This window comes from Lepus europaeus, chromosome Y (assembly GCF_033115175.1).
Source record: "Lepus europaeus isolate LE1 chromosome Y, mLepTim1.pri, whole genome shotgun sequence".
Taxonomy (NCBI): Eukaryota; Metazoa; Chordata; class Mammalia; order Lagomorpha; family Leporidae; genus Lepus; species Lepus europaeus.
This window is the reverse complement of record NC_084851.1, coordinates 1,495,807-1,522,485: the sequence shown is the minus strand read 5'-3', so window position 1 is coordinate 1,522,485 and position 26,679 is coordinate 1,495,807. Positions and strand designations below refer to the sequence as shown.

The 26,679-nt window shown below is 41.1% G+C and overlaps 1 protein-coding gene across 1 annotated transcript; it reads left to right on the top strand.

Annotated features, from left to right (window-relative positions):
• The first annotated feature begins 1,030 nt into the window (after positions 1–1,030).
• On the top strand, positions 1,031–26,169 carry LOC133754017 (ubiquitin-like modifier-activating enzyme 1). The gene is made up of 24 exons (XM_062184650.1): positions 1,031–1,082; positions 1,214–1,269; positions 1,357–1,525; positions 1,612–1,749; positions 2,929–3,035; positions 3,291–3,381; positions 3,490–3,622; positions 15,578–15,675; positions 15,756–15,902; positions 16,024–16,200; positions 16,289–16,393; positions 16,518–16,598; positions 16,937–17,092; positions 19,776–19,941; positions 20,072–20,268; positions 21,724–21,788; positions 21,998–22,193; positions 22,810–22,884; positions 22,994–23,183; positions 24,738–24,826; positions 25,045–25,137; positions 25,264–25,455; positions 25,940–26,041; positions 26,152–26,169. Exons 1-24 carry the CDS (start codon positions 1,053–1,055, stop codon positions 26,167–26,169), a joined length of 2,871 nt encoding a protein of 956 aa, XP_062040634.1. The 5' UTR covers positions 1,031–1,052.
• Positions 26,170–26,679: the final 510 nt, after the last annotated feature.

Genomic DNA, 26,679 nt, shown 5'->3' with positions numbered 1-26,679 from the left:
GCAGATGGAGAATGTGTCTCTTTCTCTCCCTGTCTCCCCTGCTTAATACTATGATTTTCAAATGAATACATAAAATAAATAAATAAATCGCTTTAAAAATCAGAGTTTAAAATTATGTTTCTGGTCAGCATGTGAGACAATTATTAGTTGCCACTTGGGATACCCAAACTCCTTAGTAGAGTGCCTGTTTGAAATCCTAGGTCATTGTGATTGCAATTCAGCCTCCTGGCTTTGGCATGGCACATCTCTGGCTGTTTTGGGGATTTGGGAAGGGAATCACTGGATGGGAGATATCTCACATTTTTGAGACTCATTTTCTATGTTTTTCTTTTACTGACATTCAAATAAAATTTGTAAAAACAATTTAAAAAGATCAAAATGGGGTTCAGTATTACTGAGTGGTGGTACTGAGCCTCACTTTTTTTTAAAGATTTTTATTTATTTATTTGGCAGGTAGAGTTACAGAGAGAGAGAGAGAGAGAAAGGTCTTCCTTCCGTTGGTTCACTCCCCAAATGGCCGCATCAGCCGGCGCTGTGCAGCTCCGAAGCCGGGAGCTAGGTGCTTCTCCTGGTCTCCCATGCGGGCGCAGGGGCCCAAACACTTGGGCCATCCTCCGCTGCCCTCCGGGGCCACAGCAGAGAGCTGGCCTGGAAGAAGAGCAACTGGGACCAGAACCTGGCCCGCCCACATGAGACGCTGGTGCCGCAGGCGGAGGATTAACCTAGTGCGCCACTGTGCAAGCCCCTGAGCCTCACTTTTCATCTAGCAAGTTTGTACCTAATATTTTGGGCCCTACACTGTTTAAACTCAGCCTCAGTTTTCCTTCAGGATAACCTTAGTAACATGTCCTGTGTTTCTTTAAAGATGGTATATTAATACTAAAGCTCTGTTCTTTCCCAGAATTGCTTCTGACAAAAAAATCCCATCCTTAAGTACCTTATGTTTTGTGCTGGCTTTCCAGTAGATGTCAGGCTCACTCTCATCTAAGAAACGTCGTGTTTCTGGGCCTGATTCAACACTAGAGTCTCACTGTTTCCCTGCCTACCCTGTGATGTCGGAAGTGCCCTCAGAACCAACCAACGTAAGTGTTTTCTCCATGGAAATCGGAGAAGTGGGTATGTAGCGTGATCTGAAGAAAGTGCCCTTATCCGTCTCTCCATGTTCCATTAATGCCTGTTTTCCCAACTCCGTTTTTCTTTCCTCCATCCATAGGGAATGCAGAAAAGTATTGAAACAGTCATAGATGAAGGTCTTTACTCCCGCCAGCTGTAAGTGGGTCCAAAGCTAATGATGAGTGTTGAAAATAGGTGCAGCAAGATTATGGTTTCACCCAGAGGCCTCTCTAAATCTGGCAGGTATGTGCTGGGTCATGAAGCAATGAAGCATCTTCAGACATCCAGTGTGCTAGTGTCAGGCCTGCAGGGCCTGGGTGTTGAGATTGCCAAGAACATCATCCTTGGTGGGGTGAAAGCTGTTACCCTGCATGACCAGGGCACTGCCCAGTGGGCTGACCTCTCTTCTCAGGTACCTCATTTCTGCTTTCTTAACCATTGGAAAGACAAACTCCTTAGACTCCTCATGTAGTTCAGTTCTCTTTTTTAATACTGTAGTACTACCTACGGGAAGAAGATATTGGTAAAAACCGAGCTGAAGTATCCCAACCCCGCCTCGCTGAACTCAACAGCTACGTGCCTGTCAGCACCTACACAGGACCACTGTTTGTTGAGGACTTCCTTAGAGATTTCCAGGTAATATGCAGGCCTTTATCTTTTTTCCAGATGTTATTGCTGATTCCTTTAGTAAATATTTACCTAGCAGGGTGACCTGATATCTTAGGTTTATTGCTAGAACGCTAAGAGAAGCCGAGCTGTCCTTTAAGTATTCATCTATTTAAAGGAAGATATGGCCATACATTGTGGTACATGGATTGTTGTAATAGAACTTTGTAGCTAAACTGTTACTGTTTAAGTCTTGAACTCTTCTAGAGTGTGGTCTAGAGAAAGTCATTTGACCTCTTCTGCCTTATTATTTCCTGTGCATAAACAGAAGTGTGGGTCTTACAGAGTATTTGTGAAACTGAAGCTTAATAGTGCGCCTAATTTTTAGTAAAATTAAATAGCTGATTTTCTATACTAGAGGACTAGGGCGCAAGGATCCCTGATGTAGGAGTTGGAATTTATCCTGGTGAATAAATGATGGCAGTAAAAAACAAATCCTATAGATTGTGGCTGAACAAGTATTGGAGAATTCATTTATTTGTTTGAAAGGCCGAGTCACAGAGAGAGACGGACAGACAGAGAGGTTATCCATCCACAAATTCACTCCCCAGATGGCTTAAGCTGCCAAAGCTGGGCTGATCCAAAACCAGAAGCCAGGAGTTTCATCCAGGTTTCCCACGTGGGTGTGGAACCCAAGCACTTGAGCTATATTCTACCTCTTTTCCAGGCCGTAGGCTGGGAGCTGGATTAGAAGTGTAGCAGCTAGGACTCGTACTGTGTCCATATGGGATTCCAGCACCCCAGGCATAGGCTTAACCTGCAACACCACAGGCAGTGGCCCCTACAACTATTTTCTTAAGTATTGGAGCAATAGGGTTTGGTGGGGATAAACACAAGATGTTTTCACTGGAATAGTATTGTTACTTTTTTTTTGACCCCTCAAGCACAAAAGAATACAGGCAGTAGTGAGTATTAGTTAAAGAAATGAAATAGTTGTTCATCAGATTCTTTACAGGTCATCTTTGATTTTTTGTCATAGTCTCTAAGAGTTCATATTGTTTCACCAATTCTTACCCTCCTGAATCTGACACAGATAGGAAGTGTACAGCAGTTTGTGGAAGAGGGTTTAACCAGAGAAAAACTTGGTGCTTGTTCTCTCTGTAACTTACAGCGTCAGGCTTTTAGCCCAGTCCTGTGATTTTTTTACAGGTAGTGGTCCTTACTAACACTCCCTTGGAGGATCAGCTGCAGGTGGGTGAGTTCTGCCACAACCATGGCATCAAGCTTGTGGTAGCAGACACACGTGGCCTGTTTGGGTGAGTTTTTATCTTTCCTTCTCCTCCAACACTTGCCACACGCACTCTGGGGAGGCTTTTATTGTCTTCAGATTCCATTTAGACATCTGAATTTTCAGTTTTACATATTCATTCTCCCAGTATGGCATGAAAAGGTGCCACCTAATTGTCACCAGTGTACCGAGTTTGCTTGGCCAGTACTTACTGTATATTGAAGAACTTGGAGTGTCTGTTTTCATGGGTGTCATGCACCAGTCCTTTTGGTTCCCTCTATAGGCAGCTGTTCTGTGACTTTGGAAAGGAAATGATTGTTATGGATTCTAATGGGGAGCAGCCACTCAGTGCTATGGTTTCTATGGTCACCAAGGTAAGAAGACCAATCCTAGGGGTTCCAGAATAAGCAGGACAGTACCAAATCATTCTTTTCTGCTGGCAGTTGAGCCTGCTTCTGAAGTTTAACTCTTCCTCCATATAGGACAACCCTGGGATTGTTACATGCCTGGATGAGACCCGACATGGATTTGAGAGTGGAGACTTTGTCTCCTTCACGGAAGTTCAGGGCATGAATGAACTGAATGGCATTCATCCTCTTGAGATCAAAGTTCTGGGTATGTCATAGCCATCACAGGGGTGGGCCACAAGTGAGAAGTGGTTGCTTGGAACAAAGGGAAAATAGGTGAGCCAATACAAAAGCTATGTAGTAACATGTCTGCACTTCAAACTAAAATAAAAGCCAAGAATGAGTCTGGAGTCTTAGCTGGGACTTAGAGAGGTGTCTGTGAGAACATAGAGAAAGGAAGTTACAAAGTTATCGAGAGACTTTGGAGTGCATGCCACTGGTGTTTGATTCCATTTGCTTTTAAATTGTTGACTTTAAGTTTGTAGTATATCCTTAATATGTGCTTAGCGTAGCTTACGATATTTTGTTGATTCACATAAAAGAACCTTAAAATACTTTAATTTTTATCATCTTTATATCAGATATTTTTATTTATATGTAGCATAAACTTTGCAATACATTATTTACAAAGAAATATAATGAATAAAATCACCCAAATTCTCAGAATTTTTAGTTTTCATCCTGCCTGTCTTTGGGCCCATATTTTCATCAGGTAATATTTTCTTTATGCCCAAAGAATGCCTTTTAACATTTATGTGTACGTGATCATTATTTTTCATGTCAGAAATTGCCATTATCTTGTTTATTTTTTAAAGAATTTTCTTAAGAGTTTAAAGTGTATATTGACAGTTGTTTTGCTTCAACCCAGAACTACTGTTCTGGGTTACTTGACTGCATTGTTTTCCTCAGTAATTCTTGTTCATACTTTTCTTCCCTTTGTAATATGCCCATATTTTCTACCACTGATTATAAGCATCATGATGGTAATTTACCTTTATGTGTTTCTTCATGAGTCATTTCCCCGGGACTTGCTGAATTGATCTCTGAGTTTTTTGCTGTGTGTCATGTTTGGAAAAATGATAGCCTTTTCTGTTTTTCAAAATAATGCTTTCTCACTGCCCTTCATCCATCATCCCATTTTTTAAAAATATGTATTTATTTATTTGAAAGGAAGAGTTACAGAAGGCCATGGGTGGGGGGTTCTTCTGTCTGCTGGCTAATGCCCCATGTAGCCACAGTGGCCAGAGCTGAGCTGATCCAAAGCCAGGAGCCAGGAGCTTCTTCAAGTCTCCCACACAGGTGCCAGGGCTGAAGCACTTGTGCCATCTTCCCCTGCTTTGTCCAGGTCATAGAAGAGAGCTGAATTTGCCACAACACCAGCTCCCCATCATCCCTTCTTAAAAACTCGGATAAAATGTGTATAAGAGCATGTCAGAATTTCGTGGTAACTGAAACTAAAATGTTTTTATCTTCAAAGAGCTTTGTAATGCAGTGGGTAATTCTGGCTTTCCAGAAACTTTTAGAAATGCCTTTTTAAAACTATCTCATGCTGCACAGTTCACTTATTCTTGGTTTATTCCTTTTCTTTTATTTTACTGTGTCACTTACCAGTCTGTTAGTGGTCTAAATATGATTAATCTTGTCAATAAATTTATTAAAAAAGATATTAATGTTAGTGTTATAAATCCTATATATTCACGAAGCTCTAGAAAAACTGAATATGTTCAGACTTGGAAGATATCAAAGAGACATAAAGTTCATTTCTACATATGAAAAATACTTGTGGCTCAGTACAGTGGTGTATGACCAAAAAAAAGGTTTCTGAAAGAATTTATGGCCAAAATTTTAAAATTTAATGAATGGTAAGGTCACAGGTCATAAGACTCAGTGAAATTAGGTAACAATGGCATTTGATAAACAGTTGTGAAGATTACATACTTTTGGTATGTAAGATTTTGTAATTTTTATAGAGATAATCTCATTTCCACTGAATCACCTAAGGTGAGTTTTTACATCTAGTGAAAACTTGATGTGATCCTATCATTGAGAGAAAAAGAAAACAGTTATCCTATCATTGAGGGAAAAAAAAAAACAATCAGTTTTCCTGAAGCTTTTAATTATTTCATTTCAGTTGAAAGCTAAAGACAGGCAGACAGCAGTCTTTTTTACGTTTTTATTGAAAGAATGAATTTTCTCACAGATACAACTTTGGGAATATAATGGTTCTTCTCCCCATTACTCCTGTTTCCCACCCCAACTCCCATCCCGCCACCTCTCTCTCTCTCTCCCATCTACTTCTTCATTATGGTTCATTTTTAGTTTGATTTTATATACAGAGGACCAACTCCATGTTAAGCATAGATTTCAACAGGTTGCATCCACACACATACACACAGCATAGAGAGTACAGTTTGAGAAAAGATTTGCAGTCGGTTCTGATAGTACAACTCAAAAAGGACGGAGGTCCTACATGGGGACTAAGTGCATAGTGACTTCGGTCATTCCTTTAACAATTACCACTCTTATTTATGACATCAGTGATCACCTGAAGTTCTTGCCATGGGCTACCAAGGCTATGGAAGCCTTTTGTGACCATAGACTGCATTGTTATTTGGACATGGCCATGAGCAAAGTGGATGTTCTCTCATCCCCACGTCCTTCTTTGATGGCCCTTTCTTTCCTCTGGGGTTTCACAGAGATCCTCCACATAGGATATTTTTTGCCAAAGTCTTGGCTTTCCATGCCTGAAATTCTCTCACAGGCCCTTCAGCCAGACAAGAAAGCCTTAAGGGTTGATTCTGAGGTCAGTGGTATTTGCCGCGAATGTCATTCTAGGAGTCTGCTGTGTGAACTGCTTCCCATATTTGCCCTTCTTTCCTTTTTAATTCTATGATTATTACCAGGCATTTGATGTTACAAATATGATCACTTTTATACTTAAACCTATCTATATGTTGACTTTAACATTTAATATAATCACTTTTAACAATTAAGATGGCATTTGTACCACCAATTTTTATGTGTTTGGAGTCCCATGTCCATTTTTTAGGCTGTACCCTTGGAATTAAGTCTGTATGACTGTATGCAGAACTGTACTGCTTGTCAATTATAGACTACCTCCTCCCTCTCTTATTCCCTCTCTTGTTTTTAACGTGTATCTTTTTCCAATTGAATTAAAATACATATGATTAACTCTTACGTTACATACAGAGTTCAATACATAGTATGAAGAAAAGAAAAGGAAAAGAAAGAAAACAGAGGAAAAAATATACAAAATAAAAAGTAAAAATAATAAACTCTCCCTCGACTGTTCAAGTCACTGATTCTAAAAGTGTCAGTGTTGCTTCTTTAGCTTTTATTTTAGAAGTGCTATTCTCCCAAATAAAGGAGAACATGTGGTATTTGTCCCTTTGGGACTGGGTTATTTCACTAAGTATGAGGTTTTCCAACTTGCTCCATTTTGTTGCAAAGGAACGGATTTCATTCTTTTTTTTTTTTTACTGCCATGCATTCCATAGTGTACATATCCCACAATTTCTTTATCCACTCTTCGGTTGATGGACATTTAGGTTGCTTCCATGACATAGCTATTGTGAATTGAGCTGCAATAAACATGGGAGGTGCAGATAGCTCCTTGGGTAAACTCCCAGGAGTGGAATGGCTGGGTCATATGGTGGGTCTATGTTCAGATTTCAGATTTTTGAGGTATCTCCATACTGTTTTCCATAGTGGCTTTACCAGTTTACATTCCCATTGTTGTTTGTTGATTTCTGTATGTGAGCCAATCTAACAGGGTGAGGTGAAACCTCATTGTGGTTTTGATTTGCATTTCCTTGATGGCTAGAGATCGTGAACATTTTTTTCTTGTGTCTGTTGGCCATTTGATTTTCATATTTTGAAAAATGCTGTTAAAGTCCTTGGCCCTTCTCTTAACTGTGTTGTTTGTTTTGTTCTTGTGGAGTTTCTTGATCTCTTTGTAGATACTGTTTATTAATCCTTTTTTGGTTGCACAGTGTGCAAATAGTTTCTCCTATTCTGCACTTTTCCTGACTGTTTCTTTCACTGTTCAGAAGCTTCTCAAATTGAGGTAATCCCATTTGTTCATTTTCGTGTTGACTACCTGTGCCTCTGAGGTCTTTTCCAGGATTCTTTGCCTGCTGCAATGTCTTGAAGGGTTTCCCCTGTGCTCTTGATTAATTTTACAGTGTCGTGGCGTAGATTTTGATCTTTAATCCATGTTGAGTGGGTTTTTGTGTAGGATGTAAGGTAGGGGTCTTCATACTTCTGTATGTGGATATCCAGTTTTCTCAGCACCATTTGTTGAAGACAGTGTCCCTGCACTAGGGGCTAGTTTTAGCACCTTTGTCAAATATCAGTTGGTTGTAGAAGTTTGGATTGAGTTCTGGGGTTTCTATTCTGTTGCAATGGACTATCCATCTCTTTTTGTACTAGTACCAGGCTGTTTTGATTATAACTACCCTGTAGTATATCTTGATGTCAGGTATTGTGATGCCTCTAGATTTGTTTTTGTTGTATAAGATTGCTTTAGCTATTTGAGGTCTCCTGTTCCCCCATTTGATTTCAGCATTAGTTTTTCTAGATCTGAGAAGAATGTCTTTGGTACTTTGATTGGTATCGCATTGGATCTATAAATTGCTTTTTGGGAGAATGGACATTTTGATGATATTGACTCTTCCAATACGTGAGAATGGCAGATTTTTCCATTTTTTTGTATCTTCTTCTATTTTGTTCTTGAATGTTTTGTAATTCTCATTGTAAAGATCTTTGAAATACTTGGTTAAATTTATTCCAAGGTACTTGATTGCTTTTGTAGGGTTGTCCTTGGAAATTCTTTCTGAGCCATGGCATTGTCTGAGTTTACAAAAGCTGTTGATTTCTGGGTGTTGTTTTTGTATCCTGCTACTTTACAAAACTCTAATTAGGAGTTCCAAAGGTATCTTATCCCCTAAATACAGAATCATGTTATCTGCAAATAGAGATAGTTTTACTTCCTCCTTCCCAATTTCTGTTCAATTTTTTTTTGGTTTGTTTGTTTGTTTGTTTGTTTGTTTGTTTGTTTGTTTTTGACAGGCAGAGTGTGGGCAGTGAGAGAAAAAGAGAGAGATCTTCCTTTTTGGTTGGTTCACCCCCCCAGTGGCCGCTGTGGTTGGCACGCTGCGGCTGGCGCACCGCGCTGATCCGAAGCCAGGAGCCAGGTGCTTCTCCTGGTCTCCCATGCAGTGCAGGGCCCAAGGACCTGGGCCATCCTCCACTGCCTTCCCGGGCCACAGCAGAAAGCTGGACTAGAAGAGGAGCAACTGGGACAGAATCCGGCGCCCCAACCGGGACTAGTACCCCGGGGTGCTGGCGCCGCAGGCGGAGGATTAGCCTAGTGAGCCGCGGCACCGGCCTGATTTCTTTTTTTTTTGCCCAATAGCTCTGGCTAAAACTTCCAGAGTTATATTGAATAGCAATGGTGAGAGTGGGCATCTCTCTCATCCTAGAATTCTGTGGGAATGCTTACAGATATTCCCCATCAATATGATGCTGGCCATGGGTTTGTCATAAATTACCTTGATTGTGTTGAGGAATGTTCCTATATAAACCCAGTTTGCTTAGAGCTTTCATCGTGAAAGGGTGTTGTATTTTGTCAGATGCTTTCTCTGCATCTGTTGAGATAATCAAATGGCTTTTGTTCCTGTTTGTTAATGTGATTTATCATATTGGTTGATTTTCAAATTTGCAACCATCCCTGCATTCCAGGCATAAATCCCATTTGGTCTGGGTGAGTGTTCTTCCTGATGTGTAGTTGGATTCATTTGGCCAGGATTTTATTGAGTATTTTTTCTAATATATTCATCAGGGAGCTTGGTCTATAGTTTTCTTTCTCTGTTGTATCTTTTGTAGGTTTAGGAATTAAGGTGATATTGACTTATTGGGTGGATTCCTTCCCTTTCAATTGTTTTGAATAATTTGAGAAGAACTGGGTTTACTTCTTCTTTAAATTTATGGTAGAATTCAGCAGTGAAGCTATCTGGTCCTGGGCTCTTCTTTGTTGGGAGGGCGTTCATTACTGATTCAATTTCTGTCTGGTTAAGGGTCTGTTTAGGTGTTATTTCTGTTGTTAAATTTCCATTACCATCTCTAATTTTATTGATTTGAGTCTTATCACCTTTTTCAGTTAGTTGGGCCTACGTTGTGTCAATTTTGTTTATTTTTCCAAAAAACCAGCTCTTCAGTTTGCTTATTTTTTGTTTCAATTTTGTTGATTTCTTCTTTAATTTTAATTATTTCTTTTCACCTACTAGCTTTGCATTTGATTTGCTGTAGTTTTTCTAGATCCTTGAGGTACTTAGAGAGTTCATTTTTAAAAAAATTTTTTAAAGCTTTTATTTAATGAATATAAATGTCCAAAGTACAGCTTATGGATTACAGTGGCTCCCCCCCCCCCATAACTTCCCTCCCAACCGCAACCCTCCCCTTTCCCGCTCTCTCTCCCCTTCCATTCACATCAAGATTCATTTTCAATTCTCTTTATATGCAGAAAATCAGTTTAGTATATATAAAGTAAAGATTTCAACAGTTTGCCCTCACATAGCAACACAAAGTGAAAAATACTGTTGGAGTACTAGTTATAGCATTAAATCACAGTGTATAGCACATTAATGACAGAGATCCTACATGATTTTTTTTTTAAAAATTGATTAATTTTCTATGTAATTTCCAATTTAACACCAGGGTTTTTTTCATTTTCAATTATCTTTATATACAGGAGATTGATTCAGTATATACTAAGTAAAGATTTCATCAGTTTGCACCCACACAGAAACACAAAGTGTAAAAATACTGTTACAGTACTAGTTATAGCATTACTTCACATTGGACAGCCCATTAAGGACAGATCCCACATGGGACGTAAGTACACAGTGACTCCTGTTGTTGATTTAACAATTTGACACTCTTGTTTATGGTGTCAGTAATCTCCCTAGGCTCTAGTCATGAGTTGCCGAGGCTATGGAAGCCTTTAGGGTTCGCCGACATCAATCTTATTCTGACAGGGTCATAGTCAAAGTGGAAGTTCTCTCCTCCCTTCAGAGAAGGGTACCTCCTTTGATGGCCCCGTTCTTTCCACTGGGATCGCACTCGCTGAGATCTTTCATTTAGGTCTCCTTTTTTTTTTTGTTTTTTTCCAGAGTGTCTTGGCTTTCTGTGCCTAAAATAGAGTTCAGTTATTTTGCGACTTTTCAGTTTCTTAAAGTAGGCACCTATTGCTATAAACGTTTCTCTTACCTTTTGCTGCATCCCACACATTTTGATAAGTTGTATTGTCTTTTTGCTTCCTGAAATTTTTTGATTTCTCTTTTTATTTCTTCTGTGACCCACAATTTGTTCAGGAGCATGTTGTTTAGTCTCCATGTGTTTGCATATGCTCTAGAGATTCCCGAGTTGTGGATTTCCAGCTTCATTGCATTGTGGTCTGAGAAGATGCATGGTATGATTTAAATTTTTTGAATTAGCTGAGACTCACCTTATGACCTAGCATATGGTCAATCCTAGAGTAAGTTCCATGCACAGGGGAGAAATATGTGTACTCTGTAGCTGTGGGGTGGAAGGCTCTGTTAATATCTGCAAAGGTCTTCCTTCCATTGGTTCACCCCCGAAATGGCCGCTACGGCCGGCACCCTGCACCGATCTGAAGCCAGAAGGCAGGTGCTTCCTCCCGGTCTCCCATGCGGGTGCAGGTCCCAACCACTTGGGACATCTTCCGCTGCCTTCCTAGGCCTCAGCAGTGAGATGGACTGGAAGAGGAGCAGCAGGACAGAATCTGTTGCCCCAACCGGGACTAGAACCCGGGGTGTTGGCGCCTCAGGCATAGGATTAGCCTAGTGAGCTGCGGTGCCGGCCATCCTAGTGATTTTCTGTCTGTTTTATCTGTCCCTTGCTGAAAGTGGGGTATTGAAGTCCCATATTTCTATTATATTTGAGTCCATATTTTCTTTTAGATCCCATAATAATTCTTTCAAAGAACCAGGCACCCCATAATTAGATGCATATAGATTTATAATAGTAACGTCTTTGTGTTGGATTGATCCTTTAATCATTATATAGTGTCATTCTTTGTCTCTTTTTAATAGTTGGTGTGTTAAAGTCTATGTTGTCTGATATTAGGATGGCTACTTTTTTGGTTTCTGTTAGCTTGGAATATCTTTTTTCCCTTTTTTCACTTTCAGTCTGCAAGCATCTTTACTGGTGAGATGTGATTGCTGAAGGCAGCAGATAGATGGGTTTTCTTTTTTAATCCATTCAGCTGGTCTGTGTCTTTTGACTGTAGAGTTGATACCATTTACATTCAGTGTGACTAGTGTTAAATACTGTCTTTTTCCTGTCATGTTTCCTTAAGTAGAGCTGTTTATGTATTTTGGTTTTTCTTTGTATTTTAGCTAGGTCATTTCCCACGGTCATCTTCTTTGTAGTGCAGTTCCTGTTTCTGTGTTTCTGTGCAGCACATACTTGAGCCAGTGTTGTAGGGCTGGACATGAATCTTTCAGTTTCTGTTTGTCGTGGAAACTCTTTACTTCCCCTTCATTCATAAATGGTAGCTTTGCAAGGTACGGTATTCTCAGTTGGAAGTATTTTTCCTTTAAAACTTGGAATATATCATGCCATTTCTCCTTGCCTGTAAGGTTTGTGATGAGAAGTCGGGGGTGAGTCTGACTGGATTACCTCTGAGTGTCATCTATCAGTTTCTCTATGACACATGTTAAGATCTGTTCTTTCACTGAGCTGAGCGTTGCCAGAATGTGTCATGGTGAATACCTTTTCTGGTCATGTCTGTTGGGGGTTCTATGTATTTCTTGTACTTGGATGTTGTGGGAGTTTGCTGATAGTATTTCTTTCTTTTTATTTTTTTGACAGGCAGATTTAGGCAGAGAGAGAGCCAGAGAGAAAGGTCTTCCTTTTCCATTGGTTCACCCCCCAAATGGCCGCTATGGCTGGCGTGCTGCACCGATCCAAAGCCAAGAGCCAGGTGCTTCCTCCTGGTCTCCCATGCGGGTGCAGGGCGCAAGCACTTGGGCCATCCTCCACTGCACTCCCGGGCCACAGCAGAGAGCTGGACTGGAAGAGGGGCAACCGGGACAGACTCCAGCGTCCCGACCGGGACTAGAACCCAGGGTGCCAGCACTGCAGGCGGAGGATTAGCCAAGTGAGCCATGGTGCCAGCCAGATAGGATTTCATTAAGAAGGCCTTCTAATCCATTCTCTCTTTCCACACATTCCAGGGCTCTCATTATATGTACATTGCATTGCTTGATACAATCTTGTAAATCTAAAACTGTGATTTTTAATTTTCTAATTTTTTTTCTTATATTTAGTATTACTGTATTAATTTAGTATTACTGTATTAATTGCAGAAGTTTTTCTTCCAGTTCTCATATTCACTCTTCTATTTCATATATTTGATTTCTGAGAGATTCCACGACATTTTTTATTTGGTCAATTTGAAGTTTCCATTTCCAGTATTTCATTTTGGCTTCTCTTTAGAATCTCAGTTTCTTGGGAATGCTTTTCATTGAGATCTTGAATCCGTTTTTATTGCTTCTAAGTAATCATACCAATTTTCTGAACTCTTTTTCTGGCATGTCTTCAATTTCTTTTTCTTCAGTCTCCCTTTATGAAGATTTAGAGTGCTCCCTTGGCAAGTTCATAGGTTCTTTCTTATTCAGAATTTTCCCTTTGCTCTTTGGCATTTGTTTGTTTTCTGATTGATTTAACTTTTAAGTTGATTTCCCTCTGCTATGAGCTGCTATGTGTCTGTGCTGGTTGCCAGTGTAAGCAAGCAGTTCCACCTCCTGGAGCTTTGTTTATTTCTGGGAGCTTAAGGAGGAGAGTACCCAGGCTTTGATGTACTAAGCACCACCTACCAGGGCTGGTCTCCCTGCTCCTTTGTTCACTAAAAAGAGCTTGTGTTTGTTTTTCAGATTTATTTTTTGCTGTGTAACTTGCATGATGGGAGAGAAGTCACTCTGAATTGTTGTGATTGTTGTTCTCTGGTGGGGTGTGTTGTGAGGTGGCCCCCGCAATTTTTGGGTTCATGGCACAGGAGGGAAAAGTGCAGCCCGCTGCCTACACTCAAAAATGTAAACAATCAGTGTCGCCTATCCCTGCCAGCTGCAGTTCTGGTTAGGGGGCGGGGTAAGACACCGAGGAATCGTGGCATGTTCACCCTTCCTGCCTGTCCCCCAGAATTTCTTCTTCCCGCTTAGAGCACCGATTACTGTTCACCAAATTTCCACACTCATCTGTGTATGCATCTCTGTGGGCTCACAACGTCTCACCTGATTCACTGAGGCAGTGGTGGCTGTCTCCTCACTGGTTCTCCTTGCTGTTCCCTTTCTGCACTTTGGGCACCTCTCTGTTTTCCCAACGTGGACCTGTGCACACTCTGGTGAACTCCTGGGCCACTCTGCATAAACTTTTTATTATTGCTCTGCTTCCTCGTATTCCTTCTACTCGTTAATTATCCATTTTTCCCTGTGTGACTTGGAACATCCCACTGCTATACCGCCATCTTGCCTCCACCTCCACAGACGCAAACTTCATCTGCTGTTTCACTCCATAAACAGCTGCAGCCGCTGTCTTGGGCCAGGCTAATGCTAGGATCCTAGAACTCAGTCTGGATCTCCCTCATGTGTATCAAGAACCTGAGGACTTGAGCCACTTCTGCTGCCTCCTGCGGTGTGCAATAACAGGAAACTGGAGTAGAACTGTAATAGCTGGAATTCATACTAGGCATGCCAACTTGAGATGCTGGCTAATGAAGCACAGTCTTAACCACCATTTCAAATGCTTGCCCCCTCTTTTAAGGTCCTGTCCCTCTGCATCCATGATTGAACAATTAGAGATCAAAAATATGCGAATGATAAAAATTGCATGTATATCGAGCATATACAGGATTCTAATCATTCTTACCTGAATAGTACAGGAACACATTTAACTATTTACTTGTGTTGCATTAGATATTACAGTCCTAGTGTCTTAATGTGAGTTAGAGTTTGAGTTTGAGTTTGTGTGTGCAAGTATGATCAGCATTTTGTATGAAGAACTTGAACATCTGTGGGAGTTTTGTATCCATCGAGTTCCTAGAACCATTCTTCAGTTACAAAGAGATCTTAGTGTTTTTATAGTTATTTTCCTGGCCTTTGGTAGTTTTTTGTTTGTTAATTTTTTCTGCTTTATGCTCAGGTCTGCATTATATTTCTAAGGCTGGTGTTCTTTAATTTGCTTCCCTGTCCTCAAGAACTGTGTCCTGTGAAGTCAATATGTCCTTGTCTCTGAATTCTATACTCATCGTCAAATGAGGGTGATCCTTCCTACTTCATGTGCTTTGGCAACAAGCTGGAATAATCAGGCAGCTAGTTGCATTTGTTGTTTTATCAGGAATCATTTTTTTGTACTGCCTTGTCTCATGGTTAAAACCTGATATCAGAGGTTTCTTCGTTAATTATTATAGGAAGTTAAATTAATCAGAAGTGAAACATTTTAGTTGGCTGAGGACTGGACTAGAGGCGAAATTCTGAGTTGAGCCCCAAAGTCAGAGACATATTATGAGACATGGTTGAGACACGTCCTCAAGATTTGAGTTGTGTGAAGGAGAGACACTTCTCTCCTAATTGTTGTGGCTCTCCCAAGGATCTGGGTTAAAGGTATACAATTTACTTAGTTTCAGGTGGAGAGTTGATGACACTTCTTAGAGTTTGGAATAGGAGAGAGAGACATCTCTTTCATATGTTCTGAGTCTCAGGAGCCTGAGCAGACCCCTGGAGATCAAAGACAGGTTTCATTCTTTGTATCTGAGTGCTTGCTGTCTCCTACACTCAAGTAGACAAAAAGGATAGAAGGTATTCACAATTTTTAATTGAAAAGGAAGAGCTATGAACTTGGCTTTTTAGAATAGTGTTTAGAAGTAGAGTCATTGAGGGGGTTGAGCTGTATCTGGGTAGGAGAGAAACGGTTTTAGATACCTGAATGTAAGAATAGAGGCTGACAGTGACTGTGCTACAGGTATTTTGGTTTTTAATTTTAATTTTAATGGTGCTAGATGGCAAGATGGGAGAGTTGTTACATGACTTAACATATTCCCTTCCATCTTTTTTTCCCTTAGGTCCTTACACCTTCAGCATATGTGATACCTCCAGCTTCTCTGAGTATATTCGTGGAGGCATTGTCAGTCAGGTCAAAGTACCTAAGAAGATTAGTTTTGTGAGTATGAGTTGATGGTAGGTTTCTGAGTGTTTTCTAGTTGTTTCCGGCCTCTGACCCTGATGTCCCACTTTCCACAGAAATCCTTAGTAGTGTCATTGGCAGAGCCAGATTTTGTGATAACGGACTTTGCCAAGTATTCTCGCCCTGCTCAGCTGCACATTGGCTTCCAGGCCCTGCATCGGTTTTGTTCTCAGTACAATCGATCTCCTCGACCACATAATGAGGTAGAGATGGGGAGATAACCAGTGAATTGGACCAAAGCTGTCATATGTTTCCATTTGCCTACAATTTCGTTCCTCCTTATCCTCCTACAGTGGTCTGACATGTTCTTTTTTGACTCGTCAGGAAGATGCAGCAGAACTGGTGATCTTAGCACAGACTGTGAATTCTGAAGCCTTGCCCCCAGGACAGCAGGACATCCTGGATGAAGACCTCATTCGCAAGTTGGCATATGTAGCTGCTGGGAATCTGGCACCTATAAATGCCTTCATTGGGGGCCTGGCTGCCCAGGAGGTCATGAAGGTCAGCATGGATGATTAAGGGCATGGCCAGAAGTGTCCTCTACTTGTCACTTGTCAAGCCTCAACTACTGACAGCCTTTTCTCCCCAGGCCTGCTCTGGCAAGTTTATGCCTATCATGCAGTGGTTGTACTTTGATGCTTTAGAATGCCTTCCTGAAAACAAAGCAGCCTTCATGGAAGACAAATGTCTCCCGGTATGTGGGTCCTCTGTGATGGCTTCATTGTGAGCAATTCTAAAGCAACTCTTCCTTAGACTTCCTGGTTTTTTTTCTTTTCCTTTTTTTCTTTTTCTTTCTTTCTTTCTTTTTTTTTTTATAGCATCAGAACCGTTATGATGGGCAGGTGGCCGTATTTGGCTCAGACCTACAAGAGAAACTGGGCAAGCAGAAGTACTTTCTGGTGAGTAGACACCCACTGCCTTCACCTTCCTTACTAGCTTCTGACCCCTCTTAAATTTTCTTTTGTCTCCAGAAGTTGGGTCTTTCTGATTTTTGGTGGCTTGATCACATTCATTTTTTCACTTTCTGTGAATTGAAGGAAAACTTGATATATTCTTTGTTTTGGGTCTCAAGTGCTTCCATTTTTAAGATGATGATAGATTTTTGTGATTTGGCAGTTTAAATATGTGGCATAGGTGACTTTCTTCCATCTTTGTATCTCTACGGGAAGTATGGAACGGTAAATGGCTTCCTGCTATCTGCAGTCACCTTGACCAGACTCTCTTTCCCATCTTCTAGGTGGGTGCAGGTGCCATTGGCTGTGAGTTGCTCAAGAACTTTGCCATGATTGGACTAGGCTGTGGGGAGGGTGGGAATATTACAGTGACAGATATGGATACCATTGAAAAGTCCAATCTCAACCGACAGTTTCTCTTCCGGCCCTGGGATGTCACAGTGAGTTGAATGGGGTTTATTCTCTCTCTCTCTCTCTTTTTTTTTTTTTTGTTCTCAGTCCTAGTGTCTTAGAACACCTCTCTCTGGGTGTCTCATAGCTGCGTCCAAATTTAATTGTCTGCCGGTCAGTCTTCAACTCAGCAAACATTTATCAAGCACTTAGGTCATTTCTTTGGTAGGTTTTCATAATTTCTCCACTCCTGCGTTGTTGGTTTTGGGCCATTTTGAATGCGGTGCTGTAAATTGGGGTTATGGAAGGCCGTTGTGAAAGTCAGTAATTTTACTGCCTGCTCAGAGTCTTAAAACTTTACAGTCCACATAGTAGGTTCTAGACATTTGAAATACATGTTAAAAAGAAGTTCCTGCCCTTTTCTAATAGGAAAATTAATAGTAAAATACTCTTTGAATCCACAAGATTACAATAGCCATTTTAAGAGTACTAAGACCATTATTTGATTTTTTTACTCTTATTTTACCAAAGAGTGGAATTTTCTAATCTACTACAGGAAATCCTCATTTAATTCAATGAAACACTTTTCAAGTGACCACTGTATCATGAGACAGAATATGTACTAGTTGTAAATATCCATTCCAAATGGAAGTTGATTGAATATGGATTCCAGATTTACTTAAAACCAAACTTATAAACACTTTTGACTTGTTAAGTTTGCTATATAGTTTTAAACTCCTGCAAGTTATGCTGATAGGCTGTCAAACTATTTTTCTGTGCTGCATTTTCCTTCAAACAAAATACCAGGTTGAATGCATTAGAAATGAGAATCTAGCTGTCATTAAGAAGTACATAAAGATATCTGACCAAAAGATAAATGGAGTTTGGCTCCTGTTACTGAAGTTTGCATTGGAAAATATTTTTATGATAATTCGGATTATGTGTAGGATCTATTAAGGATTTTAAAATGGTCTAATTTTTTTCTACTTTCTATTTAAATATGTGATATGAAAATCTATAGAACAAAGTTTCTTGGTTTCATAACTTAAAAAAAAACAAATACAGTCACAGAGAATATCATTAATACGTGAAAAGGTAGGGTATGGACGTGGTAAGAAACAAAGGTGTCTTTGGAAGGTTTACAGTGTAGACAAAAGTGTCTTTCATTAGAAAGATGACATTTTTGGGGCCGGTGCTGTGGTACAGTGTGTTAACACCCTGGTCTGAAGTGCCAGCATCCCATATGGGTGGTGGTTCAAGACCTGGCTGCTCCACTTCCAATCCAGCCCTCTGCTGTGGCCTGGGAAAGCAATAGAAGAGGACCCAAGTCCTTGGGCCCCTGCACCCACCATGGGAGGCCTGGAGGAAGCTCCTGGCTCCTGGCTTCGGATCAGCACAGCTCCAGCCATTGCAGCCAATTGGGGAGTGAACCAGCAGATGGAAGACCTCTCCCTCTCTCTTTTTCTCTCTGCTTCTCGTCTTTCTGTGTAACTCTTACTTTCAAATGAATAAAGAAATCTTTAAAAAAAAAAAGATGAAATTTTCTTCAGATACTCGAAGGATGTAGACTAGAATGTCTAGCATGGCCGACGCCGTGGCTCAATAGGCTAATCCTCCGCCTTGCGGCGCTGGCACACCGGGTTCTAGTCCCGGTTGGGGTGCCGGATTCTGTCCCGGTTGCCCCTCTTCTAGGCCAGATCTCTGCTGTGGCCTGGGAGTGCGGTGGAGGATGGCCCAAGTGCTTGGGCCCTGCACCCCATGGGAGACCAGGAGAAGCACCTGGCTCCTGCCATTGGATTAGCGCGTTGTGCCGGCCGCAGCGTTCTGGCCGAGCCAGCCATTGAGGGTGAACCAACGACAAAGGAAGACTTTCTCTCTGTCTCTCTCTCCCACTGTCCACTCTGCCTGTCAAAAAAAAAGAATAATTTAAAAAGAATGTCTAGCCTAATAGTGTGCCAACAGATAAATGTAAAAACCTGAGCAAAACTATACTTTATGGTGTGCAATGATAGAGACAGCTCATTTTTCTCCAAGGAAAAATGTATTACCAGTGGAGAGTTTTTTAAAAAGATTTATTTTTGTTTATTTGAAAGAGTTTGAGAGAAGAGAGATCCTTCATCCACTGGTTCACTCCGCAAATGGCTGCAGTGGCCAGTGCTGAGCTGATCTGAACCCAGGGGCCAGGAGCTACTTCCAGGTCTGCAGGGGCCAAGAAACTTGAGTCATCCTTCTCCTGCTTTCCTGTGCCATGGCAGAGAGCTGTATAGGAAATGGAGCAGCCAGGACTCGAGCCAGCACCCATTTGGGATGCTGGCGCTGCGGGCCACAGCTTTAAAACACTTCACCACAGTGTTGCATCATCAGTAATGGGTTTTAAATAAGAAAAGGTCTTGGTCTTGGTTTTGGCTTTGGCTTTGAAAAGATCCTGTGTGCCTTTGTTTTTATTTAGGTGATGTCATCCCTAACCTGGGTCTCATTAAATGAAGAAAAAGGTAGAATCAGTTGGTAAAATAATGCAAAACTAAGGAATTTTTTTCCTATTTGTGGCATACATCTTGGGCCCTCTTTGTCTCATTTCACATTTTTCACATGTGGCATTGTCACAGAACAACAGCTGATGTTCTTGAATTTGGAGTGAAGGCTTTTCATCACTTAATCAGTTGTTAGGTTAGCTGTTTAAAAGGTTGTGTGTGAATGTATGACAAACAGCTTTCTCCCTCCATTCCCATTCAGAAGTTAAAGTCTGACGTAGCTGCTGCATCTGTGCGTCAGATAAATCCACACGTCAGAGTAATAAGCCACCAGAATCGTGTGGGCCCTGACACTGAGTGTATCTACAATGACGACTTCTATGAAAACCTGGATGGTGTAGCCAATGCCCTGGACAATGTAGATGCCCGTGAGTTTCTAGGCACATGAGGATAGGGCAAAGCCATCATTGTGCATATTAGGGTGGGGTGTACCTTTTTTATTGTGTCCTAAGACTCCTCTCCCAGTTCTCATGATACATCCTTTTTACCTCCATGAAGGCCTGTACATGGACCGCCGCTGCGTGTACTACCGTAAACCATTGTTGGAGTCAGGGACACTGGGCACCAAGGGCAATGTGCAAGTGGTTATTCCCTTCCTGACGGAATCTTACAGCTCTAGCCAGGACCCACCTGAGAAGTCCATCCCCATCTGCACACTGAAGAACTTCCCCAATGCCATTGAACACACTCTGCAGGTGATTAGCCTTGGGCTCTTTGGGAGGTAAAAGAGGCAGGCCCAGACATAGCCTCAGGGTCTTGAAGCCCTTGGCATTCCAGAACTGTAAGCCTCAGTGTGGCAAATCTTTCTGCTAATCAGTTTTCATGTATACCAACAACTTCGTTTTTAAAACTTTTTTTTAACTTTAAAAAATCTTCTGTTAGTTAAAGACTACAATAATTTCAGTAAACATCTGAAAAGTGAGAATGTGTAAACACTAATGTGTTTCTGAGCAAAACTGACTGCACTGTTAACTTTGTTTTTTCAAAGGTAACAGAGTTATTACAAAAAAACTTTGCATTAAAGTATATATTTAAATTTCCATAACTGCTGCTCAAAATGTTTCAAACAGTTAGTTTATCAGAATAGTTTCTGTTGACATAATGGCCATACATATAGAACAGGCCATATTTAGTTGAAGAAAATAAATACACCTGAGTAACTGATACACATAACCTAATCCTAATCTGCAACCCAAGAACCACACCATTGTGTGTTTAGAGTGTTTCTTAGTGTAATATTTGAGACTTTGTTTAGGAGGAATTATCTGTAAAAAAAAAATTGTCTTCCCAACTTAGCACTTTCAGCATGAGTGGATATACTTATTTATGTACTCATGACTGTCAGTTTTTGGCTCTCATGTGTATTTATATGTTTATATAACCTCTAGTAGGTCGCGTTTTCTTTTGTGCCCAACATGCAGGGAAATCTATGAGAAAGGTTTTAAAACATTTTCATTATATGACCTCAGACTTCTGTGAAACTTCTGCATGCCTCGGATTCCTTATCCATAAAATTTCCATGACAATTAGTATCTCATCCTTTCTATAACATTTAACATGCATTTGCTATTTTGAATAAGCTCTAGATATATATGTATTTGGTTGTTTCTTTGTAGCAAGTGCATGGAGCATAGAAATTACTCTCTAGAATGATAAAGTAGGCAGTAGGACAGAGCTACAGTCTCCAGTGAATCTCTGGCATCTAGAGATCCAAATGACTTTGCAAATGATTGTACTTACTGGTCTTACACTTCTCATATTTAAAGTATAAAATGGCAGCACACATGCAGAACTGCCTTGTTTTTTTGCCAGTCCCAGGGTCTCTGTGGGGATTTTTGTTGTTATATTTAGCTGTGAATTTTCCTTCTTTTTGAGGAAAAACACCCCTATTCTAGTAATGTACACAGACCTGACGAGTAGCTCTTCATGCCTAAGCACCTGCGTTACTACTGTATAGATAAGCCACTGAAAAAGTAGAGGTGTGAAGTTGAGGAAATTTGGGGAGCCACATTTAACAAACTTCACTGTTGCGCACTCACAGAGCAGAAGTGCTTCTTTCAACTTGCTTGATTCACTGATTAATCTTTCTAATACGTTTAGAAACCTCTGTGTTATTCATTGTCCCTGTGTAATGTTTGCTTTGTCTGCAGTGGGCCCGGGATGAATTTGAAGGCCTCTTCAAGCACCCTGCAGAAAATGTCAACCAGTATCTCACGTGTGTAACAACTGAACTGTGACGCTTGCCCCTGCCCAACAAAGCCTAAAAACCTTGTGTCTGCTTCCCTCACATCTGTACCTTATTATGTTTGAGCCTCTTGACACCTTTTGGGAATCATGTCTGGCTTTGCATGGAGAGTGTGGGATTTTCAGGAAGCCTGCTTCTGGGTCTGTTGAATAATCCTGCTGTTTGCTTCTTCCCTATAGAGACCCAAAGTTTGTGGAACGGACTTTGCAGCTGGGAGGCACCCAACCAGTGGAGGTGCTGCAGGCCTTACAGCGTAGCCTGGTGCTGCAGCGACCATATACATGGGCTGACTGTGTGACTTGGGCTTGCTACCACTGGCACACCCAGTATTCTAACAACATCCGGCAGCTACTCCACAACTTCCCTCCCAACCAGGTATTATGGCACTTTTCTGGACCTTTTGGCAGAGTACTTTTCTGGGAAACAGGAGAGTTCTCCAGGTTTTTGATAATCCAGCAATCACAGGCAACCCAAGGATTGGTATCTCAGAAAAACAAGCTGCTGTTCTGCAAACATGTTCTGCCTATTTCCTTTTCCACCAGGAAAGGGTTTTTTTCATTTCTGGTTTCCTGGCTTATGGTGTCGAGTATTGTTTCTGATCTCACATTGTAGATACTACCAGGGAAAGCTTTATAGTTCTAAAGTTTTATAGTTATATAGTTTCAAGTTTAACAGCCATTGTTGGTTTGAAACCCAATGGACTTGACATTAGAGCAAGCCATTTAGTTTTCTCTTTGTATTTCTGTAACTTTATCTGTAAAGAAGAAATAATAACTCATATGTTGGGGTTTTTTTCAGGGTTAACATATATGTGTTAAGCTTTAGTTTGTATAGTGCCTGCCAGAGTGACAAGTTTATGATTTTTTTTGTTATTCTGATAAAAAGTTTCCCAGAATAGTGTCTAGACTCACAGGAACAAAGTGAGGTGTTAGCATTGCCAGCTGGTCTCCTACACTCAGGTTCTACTCCTCCAAAATCTTTCCTCTCCTAGCTGACAAGCTCAGGAGCCCCGTTCTGGTCTGGACCCAAACGCTGTCCACATCCACTTACATTTGATGTCAACAATGTAAGTCTCAACTTCCTGGGATCTCTTTGGGTCAAGGGGAAGTTGGATAGGTAGGAAACAGGCAGATTTCCCCACTGAGAACTGACTTTGTGTGTTTGCCTTCTCACAGACGCTACATCTGGACTATGTGATGGCTGCTGCTAACCTGTTTGCCCAGATGTATGGGCTGATGGGCTCTCAAGACCGACCTGCTGTGGCCACACTCCTGCAGTCTCTACAGGTACCTGAATTCATCCCCAAGTCTGGTGTCAGGATTCATGTTTCTGACCAGGAGCTGCAGAGTGCCAGTGTCTCTCCTGGTGAGTTTTGGCCAGCTGGCCAGGAGTTCCACTCTACTTTCTCCACCTATGTCTCCTCACTAGCCTTACCACTACTTGGCCCTTCTCTGTGACTATAGGCATAGGGTTTACCAACATACCATCTTTTTGGGTGTTACTTCTATTCTGTGTGAAATAAGGATGACTGGTTGCAGGTGTCATTTCTTTTCTTCCTACCACAATAGATGTCAGAAATAGCTGTTCATTATCCCTTTTCTGGTTTTTGTTTGCCTTTGTTCTTTGCTTCTCTATATGATCTGAACGAGTGTTACCTTTTCTTGATCCCTTACCTGCTTTATCTCTTCAATTTCTCCTGTATCCCCATGTAAATATTTACCCCAAACTTTTTGTTTTCTGTTTTCCTCCTTATCCTGTTGTCCTCCGTATGTCTTCTCAAACCTCATTCTCAAATTCCCATCTCCATCTATCTACAATGTGGCTCATGCTATGTGTCTTCCTCTCTGTAGTGTCTTACCCCTGAATGTGTTTCTTCCATTTTACATATCTCACCACTTCAGATCAGTTGCCATATTTTCCTTTATAATTGCCACCTCTTTATGTTCCTCTGTGCACATATTTGTCTGTATCTCTCATGCATGTCTCCCTTCCATGTATTTGTTTTTAACTCGCCTTATGTACGTAACCTATCTCTACTATTCTCCCACTGAATCTTGCCCTTCAAATTTCTTGACATTAATCCGACTTGATGGTTCCCTTCTTTGTTACTGTCTGGAAGTTTTCCTTCCTTCCCTTACTCATTTTCTTTTTCAACTCCAGTCTCATGTTTCCTCCCCTGTATCTCCTCATCTGTGTGTGTTATTCTTCCATACGACCTCGATATCCATGGTTTATCTTTTCTGTCTTCTGTCAAGATCCTATCTGCTCCCTCTTTTTTTAATATGGTCAGAGTCTGATAAGGCTATTACCTGTTTATGATGTGTGTTCAGCAATGCTAAATGTGTTCTTGTACAACAAGACTAAGACTTTTTAATGTTAACTAAAAATTCAAGTCCTGTTACAGTTTCTCCTCATTTTTCCCTTCCTCACTGTCTCAGGCAGCATACCTGTTTTCTGCTTCCACAAGTTATTATTCTAGGAATATAAAAAGTAGAATCATACTATTTTTCTTTTGTGTCTTATTTATTTTATTGCTGTGATGTCTTCAGTAATGCATGGACAGATACAACACCTAGAAGGTTAATGTGTGTTAAAAGTATGTGTCAGAATTTCCTTCCTTTTTAAGACTGAGTCTATTACATGGATTACATTTTGTTGACAGAAATTTGGGTTGCCTCTTGGCTATGCTGGATAGTGCTTCTTCATCATTTATTAATAGCTTTATAATTTTCCTATCGTGCTTCCTACATCTTTGTACCTCTTTCTCTGGGGGAATATTGCCTCCTATTTTTCTTGTCTCACTATTTCCCAAAGTGTCCATGATATGCATGAACACTTTGTGTACCCTGGGCTACTGATTTTACCTCAGAAACAGGCTTAGGATCAGAGGGACTAACCGTGTCTCCTCTTTTCGCGCAGATGACAGCCATCTAGAGGAGCTCAAGGCTGTGCTTCCCAGTCCAGACAAACTCTCCGGGTTCAAGATGTACCCCATCAACTTTGAGAAGGTTGTTGGTGGGGCCCTGATCTGGGTAGGGAAATAGGTTGACAGTGGCTCAGCTCTCAGGCTTTGTCAGCGTTATGGATCTACAACAGGGCCCAGTCATCCTTTGTGGTGTGGAGGTTAGCAGGTAGTTGGAGTGGGAAATATACTTCTCGCATGTAGCTAAGAATCCTTTTCACTCTTATTCTTTCCCCTCTCCCCCCTCCTCCTCATTCACAACAGGATGATGATAGCAACTTTCATATGGATTTCATTGTTGCTGCATCCAACCTCAGAGCAGAGAACTATGATATATCTCCTGCAGACCGTCATAAGGTAATGACAGTCTGATGAATCTTCCATCCCTGTGCAAGCTTACTTAAGTCTAGAATTTGAACTTAGCTTCTTGTGTAGATTTCAGCCTTCTCTAAAAATAACTTCTGTGGCACACTTGATTCACAGAGCAAGCTTATTGCAGGAAAGATCATCCCAGCCATTGCAACAACCACATCAGCTGTAGTTGGCCTTGTGTGTCTGGAGCTGTACAAGGTAGTGCAGGGACACCAACAGCTTGAGTCCTATAAGAACAGCTTCATGAACTTGGCTCTGCCATTCTTCAGCTTCTCTGAGCCCGTTGCCCCACCACGTCACCAGGTGAGAAGGGTGACAGCCTGCCTGTATGGAGATGTCATGTTACGCATTAGTAAACTATGTATATGAGTGAAAAATGTGTGTGTGTGTTTGTATGTGTGTGCAGTCATCTGTATTCCTTATGGCACGTGTAAGTTTCTGTCACTGGGTATCTGCTTTTTGTGTTCCCTTGTTCATTCATTCAGTGTACAAAGTGGGAGCACGACACACATTTTGAAAAAAAAAAACCAGATTGCTAAGGTACTTATAAGAAATTAAAAGGAGGAAAGTAAACGAGATGGAAAATGAGTGAAAGAGGTAACAAGGTCTCAGTCATATGTGGCTATTTGGTCATTATAAGAATTACAGTTACTTAAATTGAGATGTGGCTATCAGACTACTTGGAATAAAGAATTTCAGTGGCTCTGACCTAACATGTCAAGTTGGCTGATAGTGGCCAGGCCATCTGGAATAACAACTATCCTTCCCCTTGTTCTTCGTTTCCAAGTATTATAACCAAGAATGGACTTTATGGGATCGCTTTGATGTACATGGATTACAGCCTAATGGTGAGGAGATGACCCTCAGGCAGTTCCTAGAATACTTCAAGGTAAGGTGCCTTTCTTCTTCATTTCCCCCACCCACGGGGTTGGTAGTTGTATAAACCCAGAATCTTACAGATGGTCGTTCCCCTTCCTCCTTCTCATCCTCTGTAGACAGAGCACAAACTGGAAATAACCATGCTGTCCCAGGGTGTGTCCATGCTCTACTCATTCTTTATGCCTGCCTCCAAGCTGAAGGAACGTCTAGATCAGCCGTGAGTTGGTAGCTGGGGAGGGTGGAGGTGTCCTGCTCAGTGGGATCTTAAATTTCCAGCTGTATCAAGCAATAGTTAACTTTGATCTTGTCTTTGCCTACAATATGTCCCTCTCTTCTGTTTCACCTCCTTAACCTTCTGGTTTTTTTTTTTTGTCTCAGAATGACAGAAATTGTGAGCTGTGTGTCGAAGAGAAAAGTGGGCCACCATGTGCGGGCTCTGGTGCTTGAACTGTGTTGCAACAGTGAAAGTGGCGAGGACATTGAGGTCCCTTATGTACGCTACATCATTCCTTGAGCTTTGATCAGAGAACCTTTTTTTTTTTGCTGCTTTCTACTGTTTGAAATTGGCGTTCATAATAAAAAAGTGATCCAGATGTGATACATTTTTGTTTTGGTAAGGGCCAATACCCTGTTATCTCTGTATTTCCA